General features: G+C 40.1%; 2 protein-coding genes across 6 annotated transcripts in view; both read right to left on the bottom strand.

Annotated features, from left to right (window-relative positions):
- Window positions 1-13,053, bottom strand: part of eps15 (epidermal growth factor receptor pathway substrate 15) — a 39,094-nt gene extending 26,041 nt beyond the window's left edge. For 2 of the 5 annotated variants that reach the window (XM_021324229.2, XM_036141235.1), the window contains exons 1-8: window positions 12,937-13,052; window positions 7,230-7,271; window positions 6,490-6,579; window positions 6,342-6,389; window positions 4,471-4,566; window positions 4,294-4,356; window positions 2,365-2,490; window positions 1,668-1,727 (exon numbers count right to left, since the gene is read on the bottom strand). In XM_021324229.2, coding sequence (XP_021179904.2) covers window positions 1,668-1,727; window positions 2,365-2,490; window positions 4,294-4,356; window positions 4,471-4,566; window positions 6,342-6,389; window positions 6,490-6,579; window positions 7,230-7,271; window positions 12,937-12,963 — 552 coding nt within the window. In that variant the 5' untranslated portion in view covers window positions 12,964-13,052. Of the gene's footprint in view, window positions 1-1,667; window positions 1,728-2,364; window positions 2,491-4,293; window positions 4,357-4,470; window positions 4,567-6,341; window positions 6,390-6,489; window positions 6,580-7,229; window positions 7,272-12,936 lie in introns of all 5 variants that reach the window. The other 3 variants (XM_012877836.3, XM_012877837.3, XM_036141236.1) reach the window with 2 other exon arrangements.
- Window positions 13,054-17,254: 4,201 nt separating this feature from the next.
- Window positions 17,255-24,647, bottom strand: calr (calreticulin). Its single transcript, XM_036141234.1, has 9 exons — window positions 24,347-24,647; window positions 23,805-23,906; window positions 21,208-21,411; window positions 20,920-21,014; window positions 20,117-20,326; window positions 19,912-20,025; window positions 19,601-19,744; window positions 18,547-18,639; window positions 17,255-18,420 (listed from the first exon to the last, which is right to left on the bottom strand). The coding sequence occupies exons 1-9, from the start codon at window positions 24,438-24,440 to the stop codon at window positions 18,193-18,195; spliced, it is 1,284 nt and encodes a 427-aa protein (XP_035997127.1). The 5' UTR covers window positions 24,441-24,647; the 3' UTR covers window positions 17,255-18,192.
- Between the last annotated feature and the right edge of the window lie 1,079 nt (window positions 24,648-25,726).

Genomic DNA, 25,726 nt, shown 5'->3' with positions numbered 1-25,726 from the left:
TGGGAAAGAGTAGCAAAACATAAAAATCAATCAGAAATGATAATTACCCAACAGTGATTATGTCTGTACATGTCTTCCATGCACACTGACTTTTTCCATTCAGCTCCACATCCTGTAAATTGATGATGTTCACAGACATTAATAGCACAATTTAGTTAGAAACAACTCTGTGGAAAGCTGGTAGAGACATCCCCTTAAAGCTTTGCAGATTTAACTGCAGTGAAATGTGCTTCTACAATGATTTATAGGGGTTGAGTGCAAATGTATAACACTCATGTCAGGTTTTTAGTTGTAAAACATTCAGAGAAAGTTTGCTATTGTAGCATGACAGAATGAAAAAGAGAAAAAAAAAACTTCAAGGCATAAAAATATACAGTTTTTTTTTTTGGTCCGGTTCTACTTGGTTCGGCCCGTTTTGTGAGCATTTCAATTAATTTTTTCGCCACCGGCTGTGCCTCCTTAGGAGGTAGTACGACCGGAGTGGAGTAAGGCTGAAATGTGACGTGAACAGCCTGCTGTTCACTGATTGGCTGAGGAGAAGGTTTTCTCTGACGTTAAACTGAAGAGCAGTGACGTTAATATTAAGAGCCACCATGAACAGAGTGGGTTAAACCAAAAATAAAATATTTATAAACCATGGACCACACCTAAAGGAGATAAAAGAAAAGGGCACTTCAGCTTTTTATATGTAGACTTTCACACTGCATTTAATAACCTAAATCTGATCCACTGATTTAGCAAAGCTTTCTCTCATTTCAGACACACTAAAAGCTGCAAAGTTACTTTATTATCCTGCAAAGTTACTTTATTCTGAAATCCACTGCAATTCACTGAAATTCTCAAGCTGCATGCAAACGAAATTTCGTTCTGTACGCACTGTGCATACAAAATGACAATAAAGTTTGTCTAAGTCTAAGTTAGGTTTTGTCTTTAAAAGAGTGTTTGGGTCAAAACTTGGTTCACGGCTGCTGATGGACCCACTGTGTGCGAGAGGATGGAGAACGCAGAGAGGAGCTGCCCGCTCTGCTGCAGACTGCCTGCAGTGGATCTAACCCACAGAACGCCAATATCCAACCTAAAAATATAATATCACTAAGGTCAGCGCTTTTGCACTTTAAAGTCCTTTTTCAAGTCCTTCTCACCATGGCTGAGGCAAAAACATCTTCAAAAACCCCTAGATTTTAACTCCATAGAGCAAACTTTAAAGCATGTCCTCCACACCTATGCAGGCAGAGAGAAGCTGGGCCTTTTTTTATTATCAGTAGTTCAGGCTGATCTGGGATCAAGATATTTATCTCAGTGGATGATTTTATCCTTTCTTGTATATTACAATAATACTTATATTTGTTTTATTCATTGTGATGCATTTAATTTTTATTTTTTACTGTTTCTCACAGATTTCTTTAACGTGTTACCGTCACTCAGTAATGCTTTATAAGGGCTGAGTGCAAAACACTGACAGCTGAAGGTGGGGCTAAATCCATGGAAATGCTAAAGGCTGAGTAGAGCGGTGCTGAAAAAGTCAATGGAAAAGGCGACATTCGTTTTGCAAATCACTGTTTCAGTTCTCACATCAGATTTAACCAAATACAACAAGCTTCCTGTCTACACATGTTCTTTTATTATTATTATTATTATTATTATTATTATTATTATTATGAACTTACCACAGAAAATTCATCTCTATCCAACATGCCATCTCTGTCGATGTCACTGAGCTCCCACACCTTCAACACAAAGAGGCGACAGAGACTCAGCATCTAAATGAAGGACATTAACTGAGAACTGGTAATAAGTCGGCGGTGTCATCGGTAAATTAAACACTGGAAACATTACAAACTTTATCACTTATCTTTTAGTCATTTTGAAAATATTTTAATTCTTATTTACCCTGGTCCAAATAGGGTGAATAATAATATTAAGCATTAAAATCAGTTGTAAATAACCTGTGGATCACATTTTATAGTCTTTTACTTGAGGTAAGACCTAAAAATATATCACTAATCGCTAAAAACAACTAAGCACTGGAACAAGGTGAGGTGCGAGCGACATTTGTCATAAAAAGAAGAGTACATAATTATTTATACTGCAGAGAGCATTTGTTTGTGACCATAGCTTAGTAAATGGCTGAACTGCTGGAGGTTAAAAAAAAAAAAATACCAGTAGTCACTGGTAAGTAAAACAAAGAGGGAAAAACAAGAGTTAAAATAAGATTTGAAGCTGAAGAACATAATGTCTTAAAAAAGAGGATTTCAATATCGGTGTAAGAAACAATTCCACATTCCCAAAAAAAAAAAAAAAAAAAAAAAAATAACTTCTGTCAGAAATAAGAAAACTTCTAAATAGTTTTGAATTGGCTCTCACCCTGCCCAGGATGTCCACAGGCAAGTTGGAGTTGAGCAGAACGGGTTTAACCTTGTCTCCTGACAGCATCCCTCCGACTGGACCCAGACTCTCAAAGATGGTGTCAAACTTCATCTTCTCCTCTGGCTGGAACGGAAGAAAACAAAAAGAAGTGCAATGGTTGGACTATAATGCCTCATACTTGGATTCTTACAGTAACAAAAGATAAAAGTCTCAATTAATGGTTAAACTGTAATCAAAAGAGGAAAAAAGGATATTTCTTTATAAATAGGATAGTCAACCATCTTATATTTCATGTTTTGATGCTTCACAACCTGTTATTAAAATGGATTGTTTGAGCGTTTACACCATTTATTTTAAGGAAAATGCCTGCAATCTTAAGGATGTATATATTTTTTTATTATGAAGCAACATTAAACAGGACAGAGTAATAAAACTTCATAACTGTTCAACCCCCCCAAAAGTCGGTCTTGTAGAGCCACCTTTAGCAGTAATTCCAGCTGTAACTAGCTTTAGATTAGTCTCTGTGAGCTCGCCACATTTTACCACTGGAGTTTTCCCCATTCCTCAAGGCTAAGCTGCTCCAGCTCCTTAAGTGTTGGACGGGTTTCACTTGTGAACCACAACCTTCAAGTCTAACCACAGACTCTCAACTGAACTGAGTTCTTGACTTTGACTAGGCCATTCCAACACGTTTAATTGTTTTCCATTAAACCACCAAAGTGTTGCTTTAGCATTATGCGTCGGGTCATTGTCCTGCTGGGAGGCGGACCTCTGTCCCTGTTTCAAATCACAGGCACACAGACAGGTTTCCCTTGACTTGAACCAGTTTCCCAGTCGCTGCTGCTGAAAAACGTCCCCACAGCATGATGCTGCCACCACCATGTTTCACTTTGGGGATGGTGTTCTTGGGATGACGAGATGCGATGGGTTTGTGCCAGACTAGAGTTCTCCTTGGTGGCTGAATAGCAAAATGTTGGTCTAATCTGACCAGAGAAGCTTCTTCCACACGTCAGTAGTCGCCGACGTGCCTTTTGGCAAAGTCAAAATGTGCCTTCTTGTTTTTAACACTAAAAATTGATTTTTTTTTCTGCCCACTCCTCCATAAAGCCCAGCTCTATAGAGCGTACGGCATATTATGGCCCTATGGACAGATCCTGCAGTGTCTGCCGTGGAGCTCTGCAGCTCCTCCAGGGTTACCTTTGGTCTCTGGACAACGAGAGCATTAATCAGAGAGGCACAGAGTTTTGGTGGGCGATCCTCTCTTGGCAGGTTGGTTGTGGTACCAGGTGCTTTCCACTTAAAGATGAATATGATGTTGCTCCAGGGAAACAAAGATTTTTTTGATTTTTTTTTTATAACCCCACCCTGACTTGTACTTAACAACTTTGTCTCTGACTTGTCTGCAGAGCTGCTTGGTCTTCAGGGTGTGATGCCTCCTTCTGGTGGTGCTGCAGCCTCTGCTGCCCCTTAATAAATGTGTGTGTATGCTGATAGATCATGGGACACTTTGATTGCACAGAGCTGGACTTCATTTCACTAATTATGTGACGTTGGGGGTAACTGGTAGCACCAGATATTTTTAGGGGCTTTATAACAAAGGGGTTGAACACATATATAGATAGCAATTTTCAGTAGATTTTTTTTTTATTTCCAATATATTTTTTTACTCATTTCACTTCAATAACTTAGATAATTTTGTGCAGATCCTTAGCATAAAATAAAAGGTTAAAAATATTGAATTTACAGGTTGAAATGGAAGGAACTAGGTACTTCTGTGAGGCACTGTAACTGACCTTAAAACTAAGTATCTGATCATACATTACCTGATTTTATATTTCACATACTTTCATAATCAGATTACAAATCTCCCAAAAAACAATCTTCCCACTTAATAAACAAATAAATCCCACATAAAAACCTTCCCACCTTGACAACCCAGGGCGCGTCTGCAGCCACTCCTCCTGCCAACAGCGGGCTGCTTGGATCATGCTGAAAATGTTGGGGGAAAAAACAATAACATTGAATGAATAACATCAAAAAAGTTAGTTAACACTTTCTACTGCAGGGACTGCACGTAATTATAACTCACAGCTGCAAACTTACAAATTTTGGAGGAGGAACAGCCGCATTAAGACTCTTAAGCGCCACCTCCAGGCCATTCTGAGCACAAGCAACCAACCGCAAGGCTATGAAGAATTGCTGAGGGGAGAAGAGGCACAGTCAGGTAAACTCTGCTGGGATCCAATACCAAAGCGCATCATAAAACACAAAATATAGTTCTGCTCCCTCATTAGATTTGCTACCTCTGAATACTCGCCGCTATGTTTGATTCTTCAAATTTGGCTCAGGACAGGGAGGACAACTACTGAGGATTTGTTTTTGTTTGTTTTTTTCCTTTAAGCCCCTCTCTAGCCGACACCATTATATGCTTAATATGATGCTGTGAGCATTAGGATTAGGTAGAGACTAAATCTAGGAAGAGGATCAGCCTGGTGAGATATTTGAAGTCTCCTACTTGACTTTTCTGTTACATAACCCTCAAGTTTAAAATGTTTTATTGAGTAAAACCTCGACAGCGACGGTGCTCTGGTGAGAGGCTTTAATCCTGCCATGTTCCAAGACAAAAAGCAGTTTTTACCTTTGCCGTCTGGAGTCAGGAAGGTGAGAATAAAGACAATATAAAATCAAAGTCATTTTTATGCAGATTGACTTTTTAAGGTAAATGGACTTTTAATAATTGATCATAACCTGTTGGAGTCCAAACGCAGCTTTCAAAAACGTGTGTTTGGTGTTTTGTTCCCATTTATTCTCTTTCGTATTTTTTAAGCCCTTCCTAAAGCTGCAGTCGGGAGTTTTGAGAAAAACCTTTGACTTAGCTTAAGCGCACCTTGCAGGTCACTCCCCTTTGCTCTCTGCTGCAGCCCTCCCTCCACAGCAGAGCCTGCCGCGCTGCTCCAATGTTTACCCTTCTCTGTTTTCTGAGCAGGTGCCACTCCAGAAATTGACAGTTTTCCTGTCAAGCAGGTTGTTTCTCCACACAGCTGCAGCCCACCGTCAGTCTTGAGCTTGAATGACAGTAGCGCTGTGCGGGAGAAGGGGCGGATGTCCACAAGAGTGACTGACACTGCCAACGACCAATCAGAGCCAGGGATTCCTCCTGGCTCTGATTGGTCGTTTCTCACCGGGAGTGACATATTTGTGTAAATGGTAGAACCAATGGGAGCTGCCAGAGGAGCTTCATTTTTTTTTTTTTTTATCTGTCTCATATTTTACTGTCAGAACAGAGACAAGCTTACCAAATATGTTTAAAAAATATATATATATACTTTTACTCAATACGCTGGTGAAAAAAAACAATATGCTTTGTTTTTTTACTTTTGGAATTTTTACTCAAGTTACCTAATGCAGCTTTAAAATCCATCCAAATTATGCGAACACTCCCCAAATTAGGATTTTCCTAAGAGCCTACCTAAGAAAACATGTAACAAATTGCTGTCAAACCATCTCTAAAAACATTTCTAACTTACTCGTATTACTTTAGTTTCATTGCAAATCTTTGACGTAGCCGACGCTCTAATCACCACCAAAGTCCCATACCTGTAATTTTGATTTAGGGCTAAATATTTTAATGTAAATTAACATGTTAGGTAACTAAACAGCTGTGAAAGTAAATATAGGTAGTTTTGAGCAGGTATATTCGATTTATCAACAAAAAAAAAAAGCATAAAACATTAAGTACATTTGTTTGTTTTTGGAAGCATTATAATTTTTTTGCCACAAAGGTCCCTAAAATGAGTAAAATGTATAAAATACATGTAAGAGGAAAAGACTGGATTTCTAAAAAAGTTTATGTAAAAATTCATCCCACAAACTGTTGGACAAAACAACCATCAAAATGAAACAGAAAGAAAATGCAGCAACACACCAGAAGGGGGCGCTAGAGTCCCCAGAGCTGGACCAATGTGTCTTTTTACCTGTTTGTTCAGTGAACCCTTTCTTTCAGCGTCTGCCAAATCCCAGATCTACAGAGACATGAACAGTTTACGGATTAATTTTATCCAATGTGAATACCAAAACCAAGAAAGATGCGATGGTTCCAATCCATCTTCAGGCTTCATTCACCTTTCCCAGGACCAAGTCAGCCAAGCCTGACCGCTTTAGGAAAAGAGCCGCATCTGCCGCCGCCACCCGCCCGCTCCCTGTGGGATCCACCTGAACACAGCACAGCAGCAAGCTCACATTATTACAAACGGAAACATTAGACTGGCGAGATCATCAGCAAAAATATGGTGACTTATAAACACGTATAAATATCACAACACTTTTTAGATATGAGCAGTCTCAGAGCATTTATTTAAAATAAAGAGAAGGCAAAATAAAGAAGAAATAAACTGGGAGACACACCCTTTGTAAGAGGGGATTCTTTGACTCACTAGAATCAATATGGCTAATAAAATAAAGCTTTTTTTTCAGTAGTTTATTAGCTTAGTAGTCTTTTATAAAGCTCAGGGGGAGCTTGCCTCACTGGCTGGCAAAGAGAAACATTAATAATTCATGATTATACTTCCTTTGTTGGACACAAAGGCTGGACTGAAAAGGTTGACCAGAGATCAGAGCTGACTGCACTTTATCAGAGCAGCTAGATCCAGATCCAAGTCTAAACAGTCTTTATAAAAATAGTTGTCCTCAAAATTTGTTTATTACAACACAATTAAGATTGCGTTGATATTGACGCCAAAAGCTGATCTAATCAACTTAAAAAGTACAACTAGTACAACTTAATAAAGACATGTACACGACTGGTGTTGCAGTAAATGTAACAAAAGTCTATACAATCTTTTGTTTTCGGAGGAAGATATTACCTGTCGATAATATTTGTCATAGATGGGATTTCCACTGGAAAGCTGTTCAAGAAAAAAAAAAAAAGAGACAAAATAATTAAACTACATTCATGCAGCTGCATCAAGATAAATCAGAATATCATCAACAAGTTTGTTTAGGAAAGTAAGTTAATGTAAAACAGTTTAAAAACACACATTACACTGCTTCATAGAGGAATCAAACTATATTTATAAAGCAGCTCAACACAACTAAAAGGCTGTGTTATATCAAGGGGAACAAAGAAAAGTAGGAAATGTTCGAAATAGATTAAAAATCACATACCACAACAGAATAATGCACGTAACATACAAGAAACAAACTCATTAAAGACGTCACAGCATCATCTTAAACAGAGTTAAATAAAAATAGACGAGCTTCATGAAGGAAAACGCCTCATTTCTGGAAAACAAACGAAGCTTTTCTGCTTTCTGGCTCACAGCTTCACAACAAATCCAGCTGCTCTGAAAAAAAATCATATTATACAAGATCAATTAAAAAACACAGAGCAATGCCTTTCTTCTAAAGCACATCTATGTGCTGTGCAGCGTTTATACTAACTCTACTTGCTTGGCGCTGTTTGCATTAGTCACTGCATGCAGAGGTGGAGGGAGGGACATGGTTCAACTGAGGGGTTAAGGAAACCCCGGTCACTTTAAGAGCAAGCCTTCCACAGTGTCTGCACGCCTGTTGACTCCTCTTCCTCTTGACCGTACCCAAGAGTTTCTCTGCGGGGTTTTAGGTGAGGCCATTTTGCTGGCCAGTCAATTACTGTGATACCGCGGTCCATAAACTCAAATATCGGTAAGCCTCCAAGAAGACTACTCGTCTTTTGGCTTAAGAAATCCCTAAATTCACATTGGAGCTTAAATAAAGTTGGATTCTGTGGCTCTGCAGTCCTCCAGACTCTGGTTTCCAATTGAAATAGAAAATCTAATTTAACCTGAAAGGAGGGCTTTGGACCACTGAGCAATAGTTCAGTTAATTTTCTCTTTAGAAAAAAAGATGTAATGGATTAACCTGACTCCGCCAGATGGATTTGCTCCGCATATCCATCTGCAAACCTTCCGTTGAAGTAATTTTGGGAAGGGGTGAAAATACTGGTTAGCTGATTGGCCTATGTTGGTGATAGACGGGCCAAATAAACCAATCAGATCAACGAAGCATATGACGTACTAACAGCGACGACGAAAACACAACCACAAGCTCTTGCCAAAACCAGTCGGGAGAAGAGCAAAAACATGTTTTCCTCTGAGAAAAGCCTCCAGAGCAGTGTTTTGCTCTTCTTTCAGTGAAGAAATACTCTGTAATTGCGATAAAATTTGCTCAAAACCACGCTAACGCTAGTTTCATCGGCTGAAGCCGCCATGTTCTTTAGACTGAACTATCGCGCTTCTCGTTGCGTCACACCTCAACCCGCCTCAAAGCCAACGCTGATTGGACGTTCGTTTGGTGAATGGCTCCAAATTTTCTTTAACGGAAAGTAGCCAGACTGATCTGCGAGTGAAACCTTGAAAGCTCGCGAGATCAGGATGGTCTCATGAGGCTAGCAATGGATGTCTCTGTTTCAGAAGAGGTTCATCTAAAGAAATGTGACAGTTTTACTCTGACACGGCCGTCCATGGCGGCTCTTAAAGCACTGACTAACTCTTTAATGGGTGTAGCCTCATAATCCTTTCACGGCGGTGGTCATAACTGTTGCTTGGCACTTTTCTTTTAAGATCAGCTTTTCCTTCCACTCAACTTTCCATTATTCCATCTGATAACACTGAGGAGTCAACTTCAGAGGTGTAACTGGTTCCTGAACCACTGACAATAGACGGCAGTCTTCCCTGTAGTGATGTGGGCCACAGCAACAAACACAGATAACATTTATGTAAAATAAAACTTTGTTTATTGGTCACATGTAATTTGGAGATTACCTATAAGCCAGAAACATCACGTTTAACAGAACAAAATCTACATTTAAGGTATCACTGTGTGTAGTCAATCTAATAAATCCCTTTATGATTTAGAATAATTAATAGGGGAGTTAATGTTTGATTGTTTTTTAGATAAACGTATAAGCCTCCGTTGAAACTTTTGTCTAAACTCCCTTATTTAGCGTCCTGAATTGTAGCACATCATTTTAAAAGCCGCAAGTAAAAACCTGAAAACCTAGGATGGCACTAAACGGTCAATAATCTTAAGCAACTAAATAGTTTTAATTGACAACAGCATGTGGCTCACAAACAAAATTAGAAATATAAAAAGAAATAATTACAGCAGAATACTTAAATGGAAATATAAAAACTAAATTAAAATCTAAAAAAAAAAAAAAAAAAAACTAACCAGCAGTCTAAATATTCTTAGACTGCTGAGAAAAGAAAAAACCTTTAATAAGCACCTACCCTTATTTAACAGTAGAAAAAAATGTTTTTGTAATTGTGGAAAACCCAAAGCAGTGCAGTTTAATAGTATCTGACAGTGACTCCAGACCGAACAGTGGTAGTTAGTTATTATGTGCTCTTCTTATATTAATCATAACTCTAGGATTAATAAATTTATTAATAAATGATTAGAAACTATCATGGCTGCAACAAGCATTTTACTCATTTCTGAAGCCAAACCCAACATGCATTACACGTAAACTCAAACTCCTTAAGTAATTTGTAAATACGTGAATCTAGAAGATGCAAGAAAATCTGGAAAAACGGCTTTTAAACCGGAACACAGCCCTCGATACATGCAGTCTGTAATAACGAAACAATAAAGGGAAGTAATCACATTTTAGGGGAAACAGCCTTCCATTTTTTTCTTTTTAAATGCCAGTTTTTTGGGGAAACAGACTTTCTTCTGTTTGGCCAATTAACCCACGGTTATACGTAGTCAGACGTTCTGGAGAAAACTGATTTTAATGCATGAAACCATTTAGTGCTGCATCCACGTAACCCGACACCGTTCAACGAGGCCGGACAGTTCTGTTGCCGTTTGCTTTCCTGCCATGTCGATGAGCTTGACTCGTCCAGAAGAAGCTTTTAAAAAAGCGTCAGAAGCTTGCATTACGAGCAACGGCTAATTTGTCTTTCCCTCGAGAAAAAAAAAAAAAAAAAAAAAACACTGCAAACCCGCTTCTTTAGTCTGTCTGCTTCTGTGCTCAACAGGAAACAAATCAGTGTTTCCTCTTTCTTGTAGCTAGGCCTGACAAACGGTCACAGAGGGCTTGAATTCAGGTGCAGGGAGGAAAGAAGAAGTGAACGAACCGAGGAGTTGCCCTTCGACTCTCCAACGCTACAAGGCCAACCAAGCGTGCAAATTTAGCCTCCGCCGTACATCTAAAGCAGGACAACAGCAGACATCTGCTCGGCTGTCAATCTTATAACAGATCCTGGCACAAAGAAAGACGTGGAGGGAGAGAAGAATCCCTGAAGCCTGTCATCAGCAGTTATCTGTCAGCTTTTACAGCTGCCTCTGAGATAACTGTTGACACACACACATCTCTATCTATTTCTCTCTGGAGGGCTAACGCTACTTTTTCTATGGGACACACGAAATCGTGTGCCAGGAACTGTTGACGGCTGCTACACTGCGATTATTGTACTGGCGACTCTTTAACCGAGCGCTGGGGGAATTATCAAGATCTCTGCAAGTTTCATAAAGTTAAATTCAAGACTTTTTTAAAAAGCCATTAGGATTTTAGTTTAAGATCAACTTGAATGAAAACAACATTTTAGGTTATAGTTCACACACTTGATTAGAAGTTGGGTAAATCTAACTTTTGCCAACCGCTTTTACACCTCACCTAATCTGGACGCTGAAAAGTAGGCGTAAGACAATTTACCGGCATCAGCAACTAAATGTCCCGTTTTTTTTTGCAGGCAAGACTTGTTAAAAAAAATAAATAAAGCTGTCCTGAGACGAAAGCAGCCAATTTGATTTTATTTGTTTAAAACATACAGTCAGCCAGTTTTTAGGAGCAATGTGGTTTTTGTAGAGATAGATTCAACCTGAAGCGGTTTACGTTATGAATTGCGTCCCTGCATAATGGAGTTAAAATTAAACAAGTAAATAAACAAATTCCTCTGAACTAACAAAGCACAGAACAAACAAAGATTAAATAAAAAAAAAAAAGCAACGACTAAACCAATACAGACGTATCGAAAATTTAGACGTTTTACAGGGATAAATATCTTAAGAGCTCTTCCCCCCCCCCCCACATTTAAGGCGTTGTAGAAACCCTGATTAAAGTATAAATTAGACAAAACCAAATTTTGACCAATAGAAAGCGGCAAATCAGTGGCGTAAGTCAGACGAAATTTCAAAACATTGACAAAATGACAAACATAAGAGTCTCTGCGTCACGACATTAGCAAACCCCAGAACTGCCATATCATTCATGAATATTGCGATGGCGATTTCAACAGTGAGATAGGGCCAAATTATTTTACTTCCGTGCTTCTTTTCATCATCAAAACATTCTTGGTCACTAGGCTCTATAGCACACACAAAAAAAAAGCAGTGAAGGTCCATTTAACTAGCCAAATAGTTCAGAACCTGAAGGAACGGCACCTGAAACACTTCACGCCAAACAGCATTTAAGAAGTCGTCATTACAGTTTCGCACATCGTGCCATTCAACATAGCGTGCAACTCACAATGTTACAACCCAAAGCTAAACGCTGGGGTGATTTTGACAGCATTCAGTGGAAGAAAAACAAAATAAAGAAGCTCAACAATGAGCTACCATTGCCAAACACCTGTTATATCCAACAGTGGCTCAGGTAACAAGCCTGGGACTGCCACCTACAGATTAGGCCTGACTGTAACTTCATAAATAATTTATTTATGAGCCAAAATAAAAAAACATCAGCCAAAATGGTCAGTTCCTAATTCAACAATTCAACAGGCAACATGTTGGGCTTCTTTTTTTCTCAGCGGGGTGAGGGAGGGGAAGGAGGCTAGTAGCTGCTATAGTACACTTCCTCTTATGGCTGCAAAAGCAATCCCTCAACATCAAACAGTTGTATTTTTACGCCACACAGCAACAGCTTGTATACAAAATACGCCCAGAGGCTAACGGGATAACAGCGTCCAATCACTAATTAAATCACCCTGTAGCATGTTTACTTCCAGTAATGGCCATCAACTCCTGTCTGGAAATAATACAGCCTAAACCTCATGGGAGACCCCCACGGACAGCGAGGCGGCCCTTAAAACGCCGGCTTTGACACGGGGAAACCCGAGACTGCGGTGACAGGAATGTGACAGTGAAGCGACAATACAGAGGCAGCCACAGATGGGGCTCACGCTTCATCCCCCACTTTGGCCGCGACCGGCCGGCCCTGCGGCCACCACGGCGACGGGTAGCCGCGGATACGGACGGAGCCGAGCGGGGACAGCGGCGCGACGAGCACCGCAGCTCCGACAAAAAGACGCGACAGAGCGGCTCAACACTGGCACCAAACTAGCTGTTAGCTAGCTGGGCTAGCTAGGGCTAGCTACGCCCTTACGCAGTCCCCAACGAGATTAGGCAGAAACTTTTCCCAGTCACAGCAGGACTGAACTTCACAAAACAGCCACCACGGCCGAGCAGGGCCCCGCGTTTCCGCCCGCCTCGTCCGGGTAGCGACACCGACGGGTTTCCGACGGAGACCAGCACACGCCGGCGACGTTTTAGCTGTCGATATGTTAAGAGTTGTACGGACAGTGTTACCTGAGTAAGAGACAGAGCGGCAGCCATAGTGTTTCTGCTTCCCACCGCTTTCGCGCTGCGACGCCGCCAGACGCCGACAGGGGGCGCTGAAAAAGCTGGAGCGGGACCCCAGCGTCAGGGAATGACGGGAAATCCTACTCAGTTTATGATAAACGTAAGTTACGTAAAGCCTTTCTCCTCATAAATATTATATCTGGAATAATGAAGACATTAAATACAAAAATAAAATAGTATTTTTATAGAAAATGGTTTGATTGGGGAATATTACTTGTAAGCCAATTACTAAATCCAAATGGGCATTTATTGTCTTATTTTGCCTTTATGTTACTTTTCTAATTTCCTGTTACCCCTAAAGAATATGCTGTTGTGTTTGACGCAATCCCCAGTGGGTCAGTAAAGCTTTTATCATCTTTACCTACGCGTCAAATTCACTCGATGCCAAGTTTTGATCCAAACTCCACTTATATTGATATATTGAAGTAAGAAAACAACCAACAAAATGTTAAGAAATATTCTATTACGAGATGTTGTATGTTGTATATTTTATTGGTCCAGCATTTTTGAAAATATAATTTGGAAGTGGACTTGGTTGCTCCTAAAAAAAAAAAATACTTAATAAGAGAAATTTCTTTAAAAATTATTAATAATGTTTATCCTGTTAAAGCATTTTTGATGTGTACTTTTTGTAAAAATAATGGAAAAAAAATCTTATTCATTTTTTTGGGATTGTAATTATACCAAAATATTCTGGGGAGATATGTCAATATTTTTTCATCAGAGAAATCTCAATATTACTTTAACAGATAAGGATTTTTTTGTTTGGGATGGAGAAATGTGAACTTGTCAAAACAATTTTTTTATTATTATTATTTATTGTAAATAACATATTCACACCTCCAAATATTTACAACAAAAACCTAATTTCCAGATTTTATCGTCTATTAATATCTATATAGAATCCTTAAAATGCAGCTCAAATGCTAAAGCCATTCAAATAAGTGCCCTTAAAGAATTGTAACCCTCAAGCACAGATTTTATTTTCACATTGTAAAATAATTGTTCTGTAAAGCCCTTTGATGTTGTATCTATTATTAATGTTCTATGTTGTTTTTGTATGTTCTTTGTGTTCCCATAAAAATAAATAAATAAATGTTACATAAAGCCATGTTTTTTTTTGTGTTTGATTTTTACTTTTTATTAAACAAATCCAAAATACAATTCCAAAACAGCAAAGTACAATTGAATATATGCCATCCATAACAGTTTTTTATAAGACAAAAAAAAAACAATATAAACTTAAAAAGACAGTCAAATTAGAAGAATTAAAGGAAAAAAGAAGAAAAAGATAATACAACAAACACAGGGGTTTAGCTAAAGTATACTGCTATCAAATTTGAAAACTTAAAAGCTTTGTTATTTCCCAGTAACTTCATCGAGGCATGAAACATTTAATATAATTTTGCAATGCTTGGAAATTTGGAGAAACTCTAAAAACATAAAGCCATGTGATAAAATGCTTTCTACTCGGGAAATCCTACTCATTTTATATTAAACATAAGTTACGTAAAGCCTTATGATAAAAACCATTCTACAGGGGGAAACCTACTTATTTTATATATTAAATGTAAATTACGTAAAGCCTTGTTCGTATTTGCTGGTTGAGGCGTTACACATCACCTCCTGCAGAGCCTCAAGATTCCCGCTTGTGCCATTTCATTTAAAAGTCTAATTATGTCATTGCGTATAGCCTAATAAACATATTCTCTTTGACTTGTTGTGGAAATGAAACGAAATGAGAAGAGTACAAATTCAATAACATAGCGACTAAAACCTGTAACTTTGGCGCTATGGCGGCATTCTCTATTATTATTTCTTGCTTTTTCTGTGAATTTAGATGTTTTGGATGTGAAATGACAACTCACGTCCACGACTCACTTTATTGTACACGAAACGCTTGTATAGTGAATAAAATGCTCTCACAGGACACTTTATTAGGGGACAATTTGTTGGACCCCTTTTTTTGCAGTCACGATACTCCACCATAAACCAGAAGAGAGTTACTGGAAGGAGGTCTGGTGCTTATGGAGGTAATTGTGGTATTGTGAACTCATTGTCCTGTTTAAGTTTGAGATTAACTCCACTTATTTATTACCACGATTTTACACAAACATACAGCAGCAGTTTTCCAGCAATGATCTTTAGAGACGTTTTTCCTCCCATACATCTTGTTTGCTGTGCTTGGTGGCAGAAGATAGAGTTGGGGCGTTGCTGTGGTTGTCAAACTTTCAGTTTTATACTTTTAAACCTTCATTTCTTTGAATGTAGATATAGGCGACTTTAGCTATCTTCTGAAGATTGACATGTGTTTCATTTGGATGGCGTGTTGTCGTCTTTACTGTTTTGAGGAGTGAAGACAATGAAGTTCCTTACCATATATCTTTCCTTTGTTATGTACCACACCAAATATCGCACACACTGAAAAAGCTGTGATGATATATTTGTAATATAGCACGTTGCCCTAATGGAGGCCAACCTGTGGATGTTTCTAAGGCACACTACCTCTTTTTGGTGTGACATCGAGGAAAAGTCTAAATAAATCAGCCAAGACATCGGAAGTGTGCCTCAAAACAAAATCGTTGGGTGCAATTTCCAGATGCCTGAAGGTGCCACTTTCATCCGTTCAAGCAATTATATGAAAGTGTAAACTCTATGGTAAACCATCATTATTGTTAAGGAAAAAGTCAGGTCTTGTGTCCCAGAGAGGAATGTGCTTTGTTGCAGAATGTATGCATTAACCTCGCCGGTAAGAGATGGTCAGTGAAGCAAATCCTACACTGCTGTGGGCTTAAAGGCCTCTCTCAGCACGGTAAAAAAACATTACACTAAAATCAACATTAAAAGAGAGAAATTACAGGTGTGGCGGTGGCGCAGGGGTAGAGAACATGACTCGTGTTTGGAGGCCTCCGTCCCCAACATGGCCATCCTGGTTTCAAGTCCTGGCCCCTGGACCTTTGCCTCATGACCCCCCCCTCCCTCAACCTCATTTCCTGTCAGCCTACTGTCAAACAAAGGCAAATGGAGGAAAAACACAAAAATCGCAATGACCTTAAGGTTTGAAGACATAGCCTAGTCTCTGATCAAAGTAAAATCGTAAAAGTGTCCGGCTATGAAGAGCTTTGTTGCATTTGGAGGAAATAGGAGACACGGGGGAGGCTGCATGATGTTGCTGGACTGACGGCGTCACCAGGAAGTAACATCTTGCGAAATCAGCCAGGAAGTCAAAGCTTGAGCTGAAATGACTAAAATTAGCTACTGATGGGTCTTAAGTGTGTCAGTCTTGATCGATGGAGTTGGCCTCACAAAGCCCTGATCTCAGTTCAGCGTTGAGAAGGTGTGTGCGAGAACAAGGCGGCCTACAAACACGATTCAGCTACGCCAGTTCTGCCAAGAACGGGACAAAATTCAAGAAAGCTATTGTGAGACGCTTTTGGAAGGACACCCAAAACCTTTGACCCAAGCCACACTATTAAAAACGGCTATTCTACCAAATAGTTAGAAAATATATGAAAAAAGTCTTTGAGTAGATTCAAAAAGACGTCCCTAAATTTTTCCAGCAGTTACCAAATAATAACTTGACCTTAAACTGAAGAGGTTCAGTCTGATTTAAAGGTAAACGGTGAGACAAAATAGGTATGTCTTTTTACAAATGTAAATATCTTGATTCAACTTCTGAGTCAAACAGTGTTGGAGAAATTGCCAGTTTGCTGCCGCTTTCTAAGAGTGAGATCTTCTACTTCTCCTCTCATCCTGAAAATAATCTTCGTCCAGCCTCGTCTGTCTCAGTTCCAGGTGTTTTAAACCTTAGATTAATTTCACGTTGGAAATGAGCGATTGACTGACTTCCCCATTTTAAAGACTAAGGGAAATGGGCCAGTGAGCCACATCATAATTACAATTAAAAATCATTTGCTAGCAATAGTCAGGCTAATTCTTGCACAGGGATTTTTGTAAATGTACTCAAATTAAAAGGTCTAGTTTCTGAAAATGTGTTCAGTGAGATAATGGCACTGCACTAATAATAATATAGAAAAAAATAACGTATTTTGAGGCTTCTAACATGTTTACCAGCAGTATCATGATATAAGCTGCTGTATTTTGGATCAGCTACATCTGATCATTGCAATTCCACCAGTTTCTCAGAACTACATTAAATCGCCCTTAAGAGCCCCAAAGTTTTAGGTCATCACTGCGAGACAACACCCACCATGAAAAGCATGAGTGCAAAAGTAACATTTTACAGATAACTGCGTATCTTGTGTTGATTTCTTCAGATTTGTTTTTATTATTTGCACAGCAACATAAAAATTGCCCCCCCCACTCACTCAATTTTCTACCCCATTAGTACAAAATGTGTGTTTTTACAAAAAGGAGCCTTCAGGACGGCGTGCCGGGGGGGGTACAGCAGTGGAGAAGAACTGAAATCAGACAGGAGGAAACTGGTTAAACCCCCCCATTAGGGTACCGAATGATCAGATGATTTACTGCTACAGGAGAGGCTCTAACGTACGTCTAACTCCTACAGAGGCTCATCGTAACGCAAGACTAGACAATGTGGAGGTGTTGGTTAGAAAACTATGGAAGGGGGCGTGATGCTGTCCATGAGCAGGGTGTAAAATACAAAGTCTTAGTGCTGATGCTGGTTCCCATTAAACCTTGTTTTAATTTAACGTTAAAGCAGGATAGATGACCTGCGTGAAGACGCCTAACTCCATCCAATCTTTCCAGACGGACATGAATTTAGTGTAAAACATTTACAAAAGCAAAACAAAAGAAATAAAAATTAAAACTCACAACACACAAAGCACATGAGGTAAACAAAACATTTTCATGGCACCATCCATACAACTAAATACATACTCCTGTCAAAGCTTCACATAAACCTAGACCCCATTTAACAAATGATAGTTTATTCCCTTGCAACTTTATAATTACTAATCTCGACATTCGTTTCAGTGGATCCCTTCTATTGTTCCAATTTATATAACAATAATTATGTTAATAGTAGCAGTAGTGGCTCATCGCGACAGAAAACACAACAGTAATTGCCCTTATTGACCCATCCCTTTTGTTCTGTAAACAAACAAATGAAAAATGTCCATCCCACCCAGGCCCCGCCCCCAAGGTGACGGTCATCAAGGTCTTTCGTTTCAGTCTCCATCCAACAGCCCACCGACTCAAACGGGGCAGTTCCTGAGTTTATAACTCATCCTTGAGTTGAGAGTCTGTGTCTTCATCTTCTTCCTCTTCCCCCTCCTCCTCCTCTGGCTCCTCTCCCTCTTCCTCCTCTTCTTCTTCCTCGTCCTCCTCATCCTTCTCTTCCTCATCCTCATCTTCCTTCACATCGTCTCTCCTCTTCTTGTCCTCTTCCTCCCGCTTCTTCCTCTCCTCTTCCTCTTGGCTTTCCTTCATTTTTCTCTCACTATCCTGAAAAAGGTAATAAAACAATAAAAAAAAAAAAAACGTTAAAGACTGATGCAGATATGCAGCGCGCCAGCTGAGAGTTGGAGGGGGGGGAGGGGGGGGGAGGGGGGCAGTGTTCGGGGAGCGTACCTTAGTTTTGCCCCAGGTTTCGTCACCAACGTCCTCGGCCAGTTTAGGATCGTTGGTGATTAGGAAATTGTCAAAGATGGTCCCAGACTTGACCTTCACACAAACACAAGTCAATCAGCGACAATCCCTTATTGTTATTTTAGGACATTTTAAAGCATAAATAGAAACGTTCATTGTCGTTTTAACATATGCTAGACAGAATAGATAGATGGGTGACTGGATGGACGGATGAAAGACTCGACATACAGATTAATGAATGGAAAAACAGAAGAATGGAGATCGACAAACAGATGGACGGACAAATGGGTGACTGGATGGACAAACGGGTAAACAAGTGAATGGACGGACAGACTGTAGAGGTTATATCCATGGAAACCTGAGAGGAAACCTCAATTTGCTATTATGTGCTTGCTTTGATGACGACGCCTGTGCTTACTTTGCTGTGCATGTATGTGCAAATGCTCTACTCTGGTGAGTCAGCAAAAAGCGGGGTGGCCTGGAAGCGACCCCAGTAGGCCGGTGCCAGGGGTAGAGGAGCAAAGGAAAACAGGCACCGCTTGCAAAGTATGTAAGGAGACGTCTCACTGCTCCTAACTTTGGTTTTGGCTGAATTCTCCAGAACATTTTTGACTCAATTTCTTTTCTCTCTTTTTTTCCCTGAGCACCTTTTTGAGGCCCAGTAGATCTGTCACCAGTATCAATTAAACATGTTTATATCACACCAAACCAATGAATGCACAGGTAGATGTAAGGCTGGGTGAATGGACAGGTAGCTAAGTAGATTGGTGGATGGACGAACAGACAGATGCATGAAGCGATGGATGAACAAGCATGTGGACCATAGATGACAAATAGACAGAATAGAGTGATTAGAAAAAATATCCCGTGCTCCAGTTCCTTTAACCACAACTATTCAGACCTGCAAAATACTTCAACCCAATTCCAGATTTTTTTTTTCCATCCAGTCTGTGTAGGAACCCTGAGAGTTACTCCTAGCTTAGCTGCTGTATTGTTAATGCCGACTAAACGCGCTGCGAACGTGCGGCGGTCCCACCTGCCACAGGTCCAGCCCGATCACGCCGATGCTGTCGTACTTGTAGATCTCCGGGTCAGCTGTGTACTCTGGATTGTCGATCTCAGGGTGGACCCACTTGCCTTTGTAGGCGGGATTATCGATCTCCCTGGGCTTCCACTCGCCCTGCATGAACAAAACACATTGTGGCTCGGGTCAAGAAAATAAACAATACAAAAATCGGAATCCATTTAAATAAAATGTGAGAAGTGAAAGGCTTTGTCTAACAATTATATTCATAATAACGGAGTAGCGCTACGTTGACTGCCTCATGTGAAACGTGTGATGAATACCTTGTAGTCAGGGTTGGTAATCATCGGTGGCTCCCACTCTCCATCCATCTCTTCATCCCAGTCGTCGGGCTTTTTGGCATCAGGGTCTGGGATGTTCTCAGGCTTGTCCCAGTCCTTCAAAAAACACACAAAAAAAAAAAAAAAATGGGTTAGAACATGAGAAAAAAAATGACAGTGTGGGGAAGAAGAGATTTGAAGGACCAACCTCAGGTTTCTTATCATCTGGGTCTGGAATCTTCTCCCTGTCATCCCAGTCCTCTGGCTTTTTGGCGTTGGGGTCCTTGATTTTCTTGGCGGGCAGAAAGTCCCAGTCGTCCTCCAGGTTGCCAGACTCGACCTTCTTGTTGTCGATCTTAACCTCATAGGTGTTGTCAGGGTTGACGATCAGCGTGTACAGGTGGGTGTACTCATCATCCTGTAAGCACGACGGCAGACGTTAGAAACAGGAAGGCAATGGAGATTTTGCCAAATGATCTCTTTTGATAATTTAGCTACCATATTTTTCAGACTATAGGGCGCACTTAAAATCCTTAAATTTTCTAAAAAAATTGATGGTCCGCCTTATATATGATTACTGTTGTGTTTACTGACCGATTTTATGTGGTAGAGTTCGCTCAAAAATCTGTTAAATGTGTGAGTACGACTTTGGTAAGCAATGAAGCCGCTCCGCTCAATGGATATACAGAGCATTACGGTGCACTATCTGATAGGACCCCTGAGCTGTCTACAAGACTGCCTGACTGTAATGTCTAAACTAGAAGTGCATTCATGTAAAGCAGCCCGCGCCAGGAGTACGCACTAGCAACAATAAACCTAGTTAATTCAATATGAAAGTTAAGTTTATTTTGGCCTTATGTTAGAAACAGGGTAGTGTAGTCCAACTACTCTGTCCTCCCGACATTCATTCAATTTCGCAACAATGCAAATGTTTGGAAAAAGCAAAACACAAACAAAATAAAAATTAAAAAAACAATACTTTCTTATTAAAATGGGGGAACAATGCCATACCTTGCATCTGATATCTTTATTGATCAAATGGTTTTTGCCTTTGTAGTTGAAGATCACGTGAACTTTCTTTGTGCCAGGGCCGCAAATATCAGGACCTGAAGAAGACGGGAAAATCAAAAAATTAACATATAGATGGTTTTAAGGAATTTAAAGCATGTTAACAAATGTGCACGTGATCACAAAATGAGCCTCGTATCCCAACACTGTAAATGTTTAGTTAAGTATATTCTGACAGAAACGTAGGAATCAGATTTTCTCTTTCCCGGCTTCCGTGCGGCGGGGTCCTACCGAACATGATGTTGTACACAGAGTCTCCATGCATGTCCTCCTGGTTGAGCTCAGAGGGGAACAGCTTGATGTAGCCGCCGCCACAGTCGATGCTCTGCTCGTGTTTCACAGTGAACTGGATGACTAAAGGCTGGCCTTTGTTGCTGAAGTCATCGAAACGGGCTGACAGAGCATAAAAGTGGGCATCCTGGCTCGTCTGCAGGCCTGCGGTAAAAAAAAAGGAAGAAAAAAAACAGCATAATCACGGGAAGATCTCAGCTGGGGCAGGATTTTAAAGGCCGACTCATTTAGAGACGCTTTTTATGATGGGTAACAGAGGCAGCTTTATGGGCAGAGAATCAGGGAAAGAAATATTTCACAAGCCGATAATCAGGCTGCAAAATACATTTTAAAAAAGGACATTTGACTATTTGAAGTACTTCTTTAGAAGTACTTAGTGGATTGAATTATCATTGTTTTGTGTTAGTTTTATTATTGATGTTATTTTAGTATTATCACTGTTTTTATCTTATTGCTGTTAATATATGCAACAGGTCGCTCTTGTAAATTAAACTGAGTCTCAATAGATTTTTTCTGTATAAATAAAGGATTAAATAAATAATTTTTTACCTTTGCTTGTTTGCATTTCCACTCAATGAGGAATGCACAGCCTATTATTTGTAGCTAAACTAATGGACTAGGGTTGGACGATAGAAAAACAAAAACATATAGATAAAATAGAAATATTGATCGATAATTATCAAACAAAACTCAAAACATACATTTTAAGTACAGCCCTGGCCATTTTATGCTGTTGCTTAATGCCCTTTTTTTAAATAAATAGATTCAAACAACCCGTTATTGTACCAGCTTTTTACCAAAACTAACTGTTATAAAAGGAAAAAAAGAACATGTGCTCTCTGAACTCTCTGAAGGCAGACAGATCGTTCCTGTGTCTGTTTGTAATTGGTTGGGAGGATGTAATGACTGTAGTATTAACCTACATGATGGGCTAGACTTTTAATTTACCCCTTTTTTTCCTATTGAACCACACGTCTATCAATCGATACATATCATTATAGAATTATCCCTATAACGGACTAACTTGGTGCTTTTATGGCTTCTGGGAAACAGTCGAGCAAATCTATGTAAACTATAGGACCTCAACAATATTAGAGATAGACTAAAACTTTATTTTGTTTTAAAAAAAAGATAAAAAAAAAGAAAAGAGCCTTTCTAGTGTGACAGGAGTGAAAAATACTACATATAAAAAAAAACAGCCAACGGTCATTGTTCCAACAGGTTGAAGTCCTTTTAATGGGAATCAGGGTTTTCTCCACTTGTATGAGGCAGATAGCATTGTAGTCCTGCCCATCGCCTATGTGTTGCTGCACACTGCCAAGTCAGCTGGATGAAAAGCAGTCTACTACACCTAAATAATACAAATATCTAAATGAATAAATACTCCCAGTAGCTCCATAGTTTTAGTTTTTAAATGGTGGCTGGTATATTAAAGAAAGTGTTTTCTCTCTCTTTTTTTTAAATAAATATATTTGAGTTTAATTAAGTGCCAAACCAGGCAGCCGACCAGGGCGGCACTTTTTTCAATGACACATAGGGGGCAGCGCAAGCGGTAAAAATAAATAAATTGAAAATTATCTGCCCCCCCCAAAGGCAAGTTCCCATTATCTATCATATCACTATGTGAGGAATTGGTGTCCGTAACGTAAGGCTAGACTGGATCAATTTGATGTTTTGCGAGATACAAAGAAAGAAAGAAACTGGAGCGAGTTAAAGTAGCAAAGATGCTGTAAAGAAAAGAAGAACGTAATGAGCGGAGTAGAGAAAATATCTGCAGGATGCAACCTGTGCACAAAATGAGCAGAACATTTAACTTAACGCCACGTGTGTATAATCACTCTGCTTTATCAATTAAAATTAAAGTCAATCCATACTGGCTGACCAGGAAAAGAAAGATTACAAAGAGAATCTATGTTCAAATGGATAATATTTTAATAAATGTACTCTACATCCTGTTTTCTTCTCTTACTGTGTTTGTGTGTTATTTTGATTTTTTTTTTTTGTTGTGTTTGTGTTCCAACACTCTACATTCTATAACGCTTATTATATTGATATGTCGTTGTTTTAGATATTGTTGTTACTGTTCTTTGTAGCCGAGGATGCCAGTTTCAATCGAGGTTGTGGAGTTGATGCAGAGGGAAAGAATAATGCCAGTCATGGGAGTGAGGAGAAGGAGGAGACAGATGAGGAGGAGACAAGAGAAGGTGATGGAGGAGGAGCAGGAACCGCCCTAAAGAACAGTGTCAGGTACAGGTGCAGGGCTGAATCATAGAAAACCTCCAAGGATTGCGGCCCAAACCAAGACATCTTCCAGCTAATAGGCTGAATACGTTGATTAATTATAGGTCTGGCCTGTATACCTGCACATAGTGTGTGTGTGTGTGTGTGTGTGTGTGTGTGTGTGTGTGTGTGGTGCTTAGAAGGGTTTTCACCCAGGGGGAGTAATTCAATGTAGAAGCGCCTCTGGGAGCAGGAGTGTGCCTCACAGTCATGCAGGAACCACCTCTGCGTCCCCGTGCGGCTCGTCTCACACCCACCTTTGTCTTTCTCCGCGTCTCCGTAGAACTTCCCCGCAGACAGGACAAACTTGCCGTAGTCTGACTTGTGCTTGGACTCCATCCAGCGACTGTTCCAGGCATCTGCACAGACAAGCACGGCTTCAGTGTAAAAAAAAAAAAAAAGCCACCACACGCACAGCCAAAACGCACATGTGCTGCTGCTCCTGCTGCTGCTGATAATAATAAAATCAGTGCAGGTGCACTTTACTATGGGAAGAGGAGGACAAGAGGGAGGTGCAGCGGGGGGTGGTGGAGGGGGCTGATGACAGCTGGGGGTAGGAAACAGATGGGCTATAGATGAAGGACTGAACGGATGAACAAGGGGCTCCAAGATTGATCATCTTATAGACTAAATTGCTTTTTACCCCATAGCTGAGCAGATGACGCATGGAAAAATAATCATTGCACTAAAAACATTCAAAGTGCGAACAGCTAAGCGTGTTAAAGCTAGAATAAGCGACAGTACACAGAATCAGCATTCAGTAGCCAAATCCAAGCAAAAACAAAGATTAAAACCTCACCGCCATCCTCGAACTGCTCTCGGAAATACACCGAGGACTCGGCCAGGACCGAGGCGGCGGACACCGCCATCAAAAGCAGCGACAGCGCCGTCATGGTAACGAGCTCAAAGCACTGCGTCCGGAATGAAGCTGGCAAACGAGAAAACGCGCGGCTTGCGTGGATTTATTCCCGCTTTATCTGCGCTGTGTGTCGGCGGTGTCGGTCCGGTTTCTCTCTCATGCAATCATGTTACCGTGCCGAGCCGCCGAGGTCCACCAGCCGCTCTCCTCTCCGCTCGGAACAGATGTCTGAATCTGATTGGCCGGCGGCTCCGACGCAAGCGTCGCAGCGCTCAGCCAATCGGAGGAGAGGAAAACCTTAACGCTAAGGTATGTATCCAATGGGAGAAGACCACGCGTTTGCTTGATACACGCCCCTAGAAGAATGATGCTCCATGGCTGGAGGGGAAAAAAAAAAAAAAAAAGATGGGTGGAAGATCTTGTAACGTAGAACTCCTTGCTAGAACAAGACAAAACCTAGAAATATTAATGGTAATAATTATGCAAAAGCAGCGCTATATTCTATAGTAGTTAAATAAATTGTATGATCGATTTCAAATATAGGCCTACTCAATCTGAGCTGACTGGTTTTTAAACGTTAACAGATTTATGCAAATATGCACTGCTAAAAAAAAAACATAGGAACACTTTTTAATCAAAGTATATCAAAACAGTTAAATCTGAGGAATATCGACCTGGCTGTTTTGACACTAGAGGGGGTTGTTATAACCAGTTGAAGTTGTTTTGGTGTTCATAAAATTAACATGTAGGCTGAACTAAATAGGCAGCAAATACACAACCTCAAAAACAGGAGTGGTTGTGCAGATTGAGGCCGCAGAAGGGTTTTCCTCCTCATTTTTTTTAGTTTTGCATACAAGGGTCAGTGTCACTACTGGTAACATGAGGCAATATCTGTACCCGTCAGCGGTTCCACAGGCAGTCCATCTCCACCAGGTTGGCACATCAATACGTGCTATTGCCAGAAGGGTCCTGTGTCTATGCTGATTTGTAATGCTATCTGATCAGCTAGCAATAGAAATTGCTAGAAAATCACCAGAAAAACAGTTTTGACAGATTCTGACAAAGGTTCTATCTAGAGCATTAGAGATGCATTCGAGTTTCAAGAGTTTAGCCTTGTATGTTTGAGCCAGAGTGTGACTAATGAATCCATGATGGGAAAGCTCAAGAAAATGGTAATAACTGTGTAAACTGGTTCAAACCTGTTTATATTATTCTCTGATTAGTTTAGTCCACATTCATCATAAAATAGTAAATACCATATTCTGCTCAGGTTAAATAGTTCAATGATTTGCCAGTACTGTGACACTGCATGTAGTCTGA

Source organism: Fundulus heteroclitus, chromosome 9 (assembly GCF_011125445.2).
Source record: "Fundulus heteroclitus isolate FHET01 chromosome 9, MU-UCD_Fhet_4.1, whole genome shotgun sequence".
NCBI lineage: Eukaryota > Metazoa > Chordata > Actinopteri > Cyprinodontiformes > Fundulidae > Fundulus > Fundulus heteroclitus.
The sequence above is the reverse complement of the archived record's forward strand: the minus strand, read 5'-3'. Positions and strand labels throughout refer to the sequence as shown.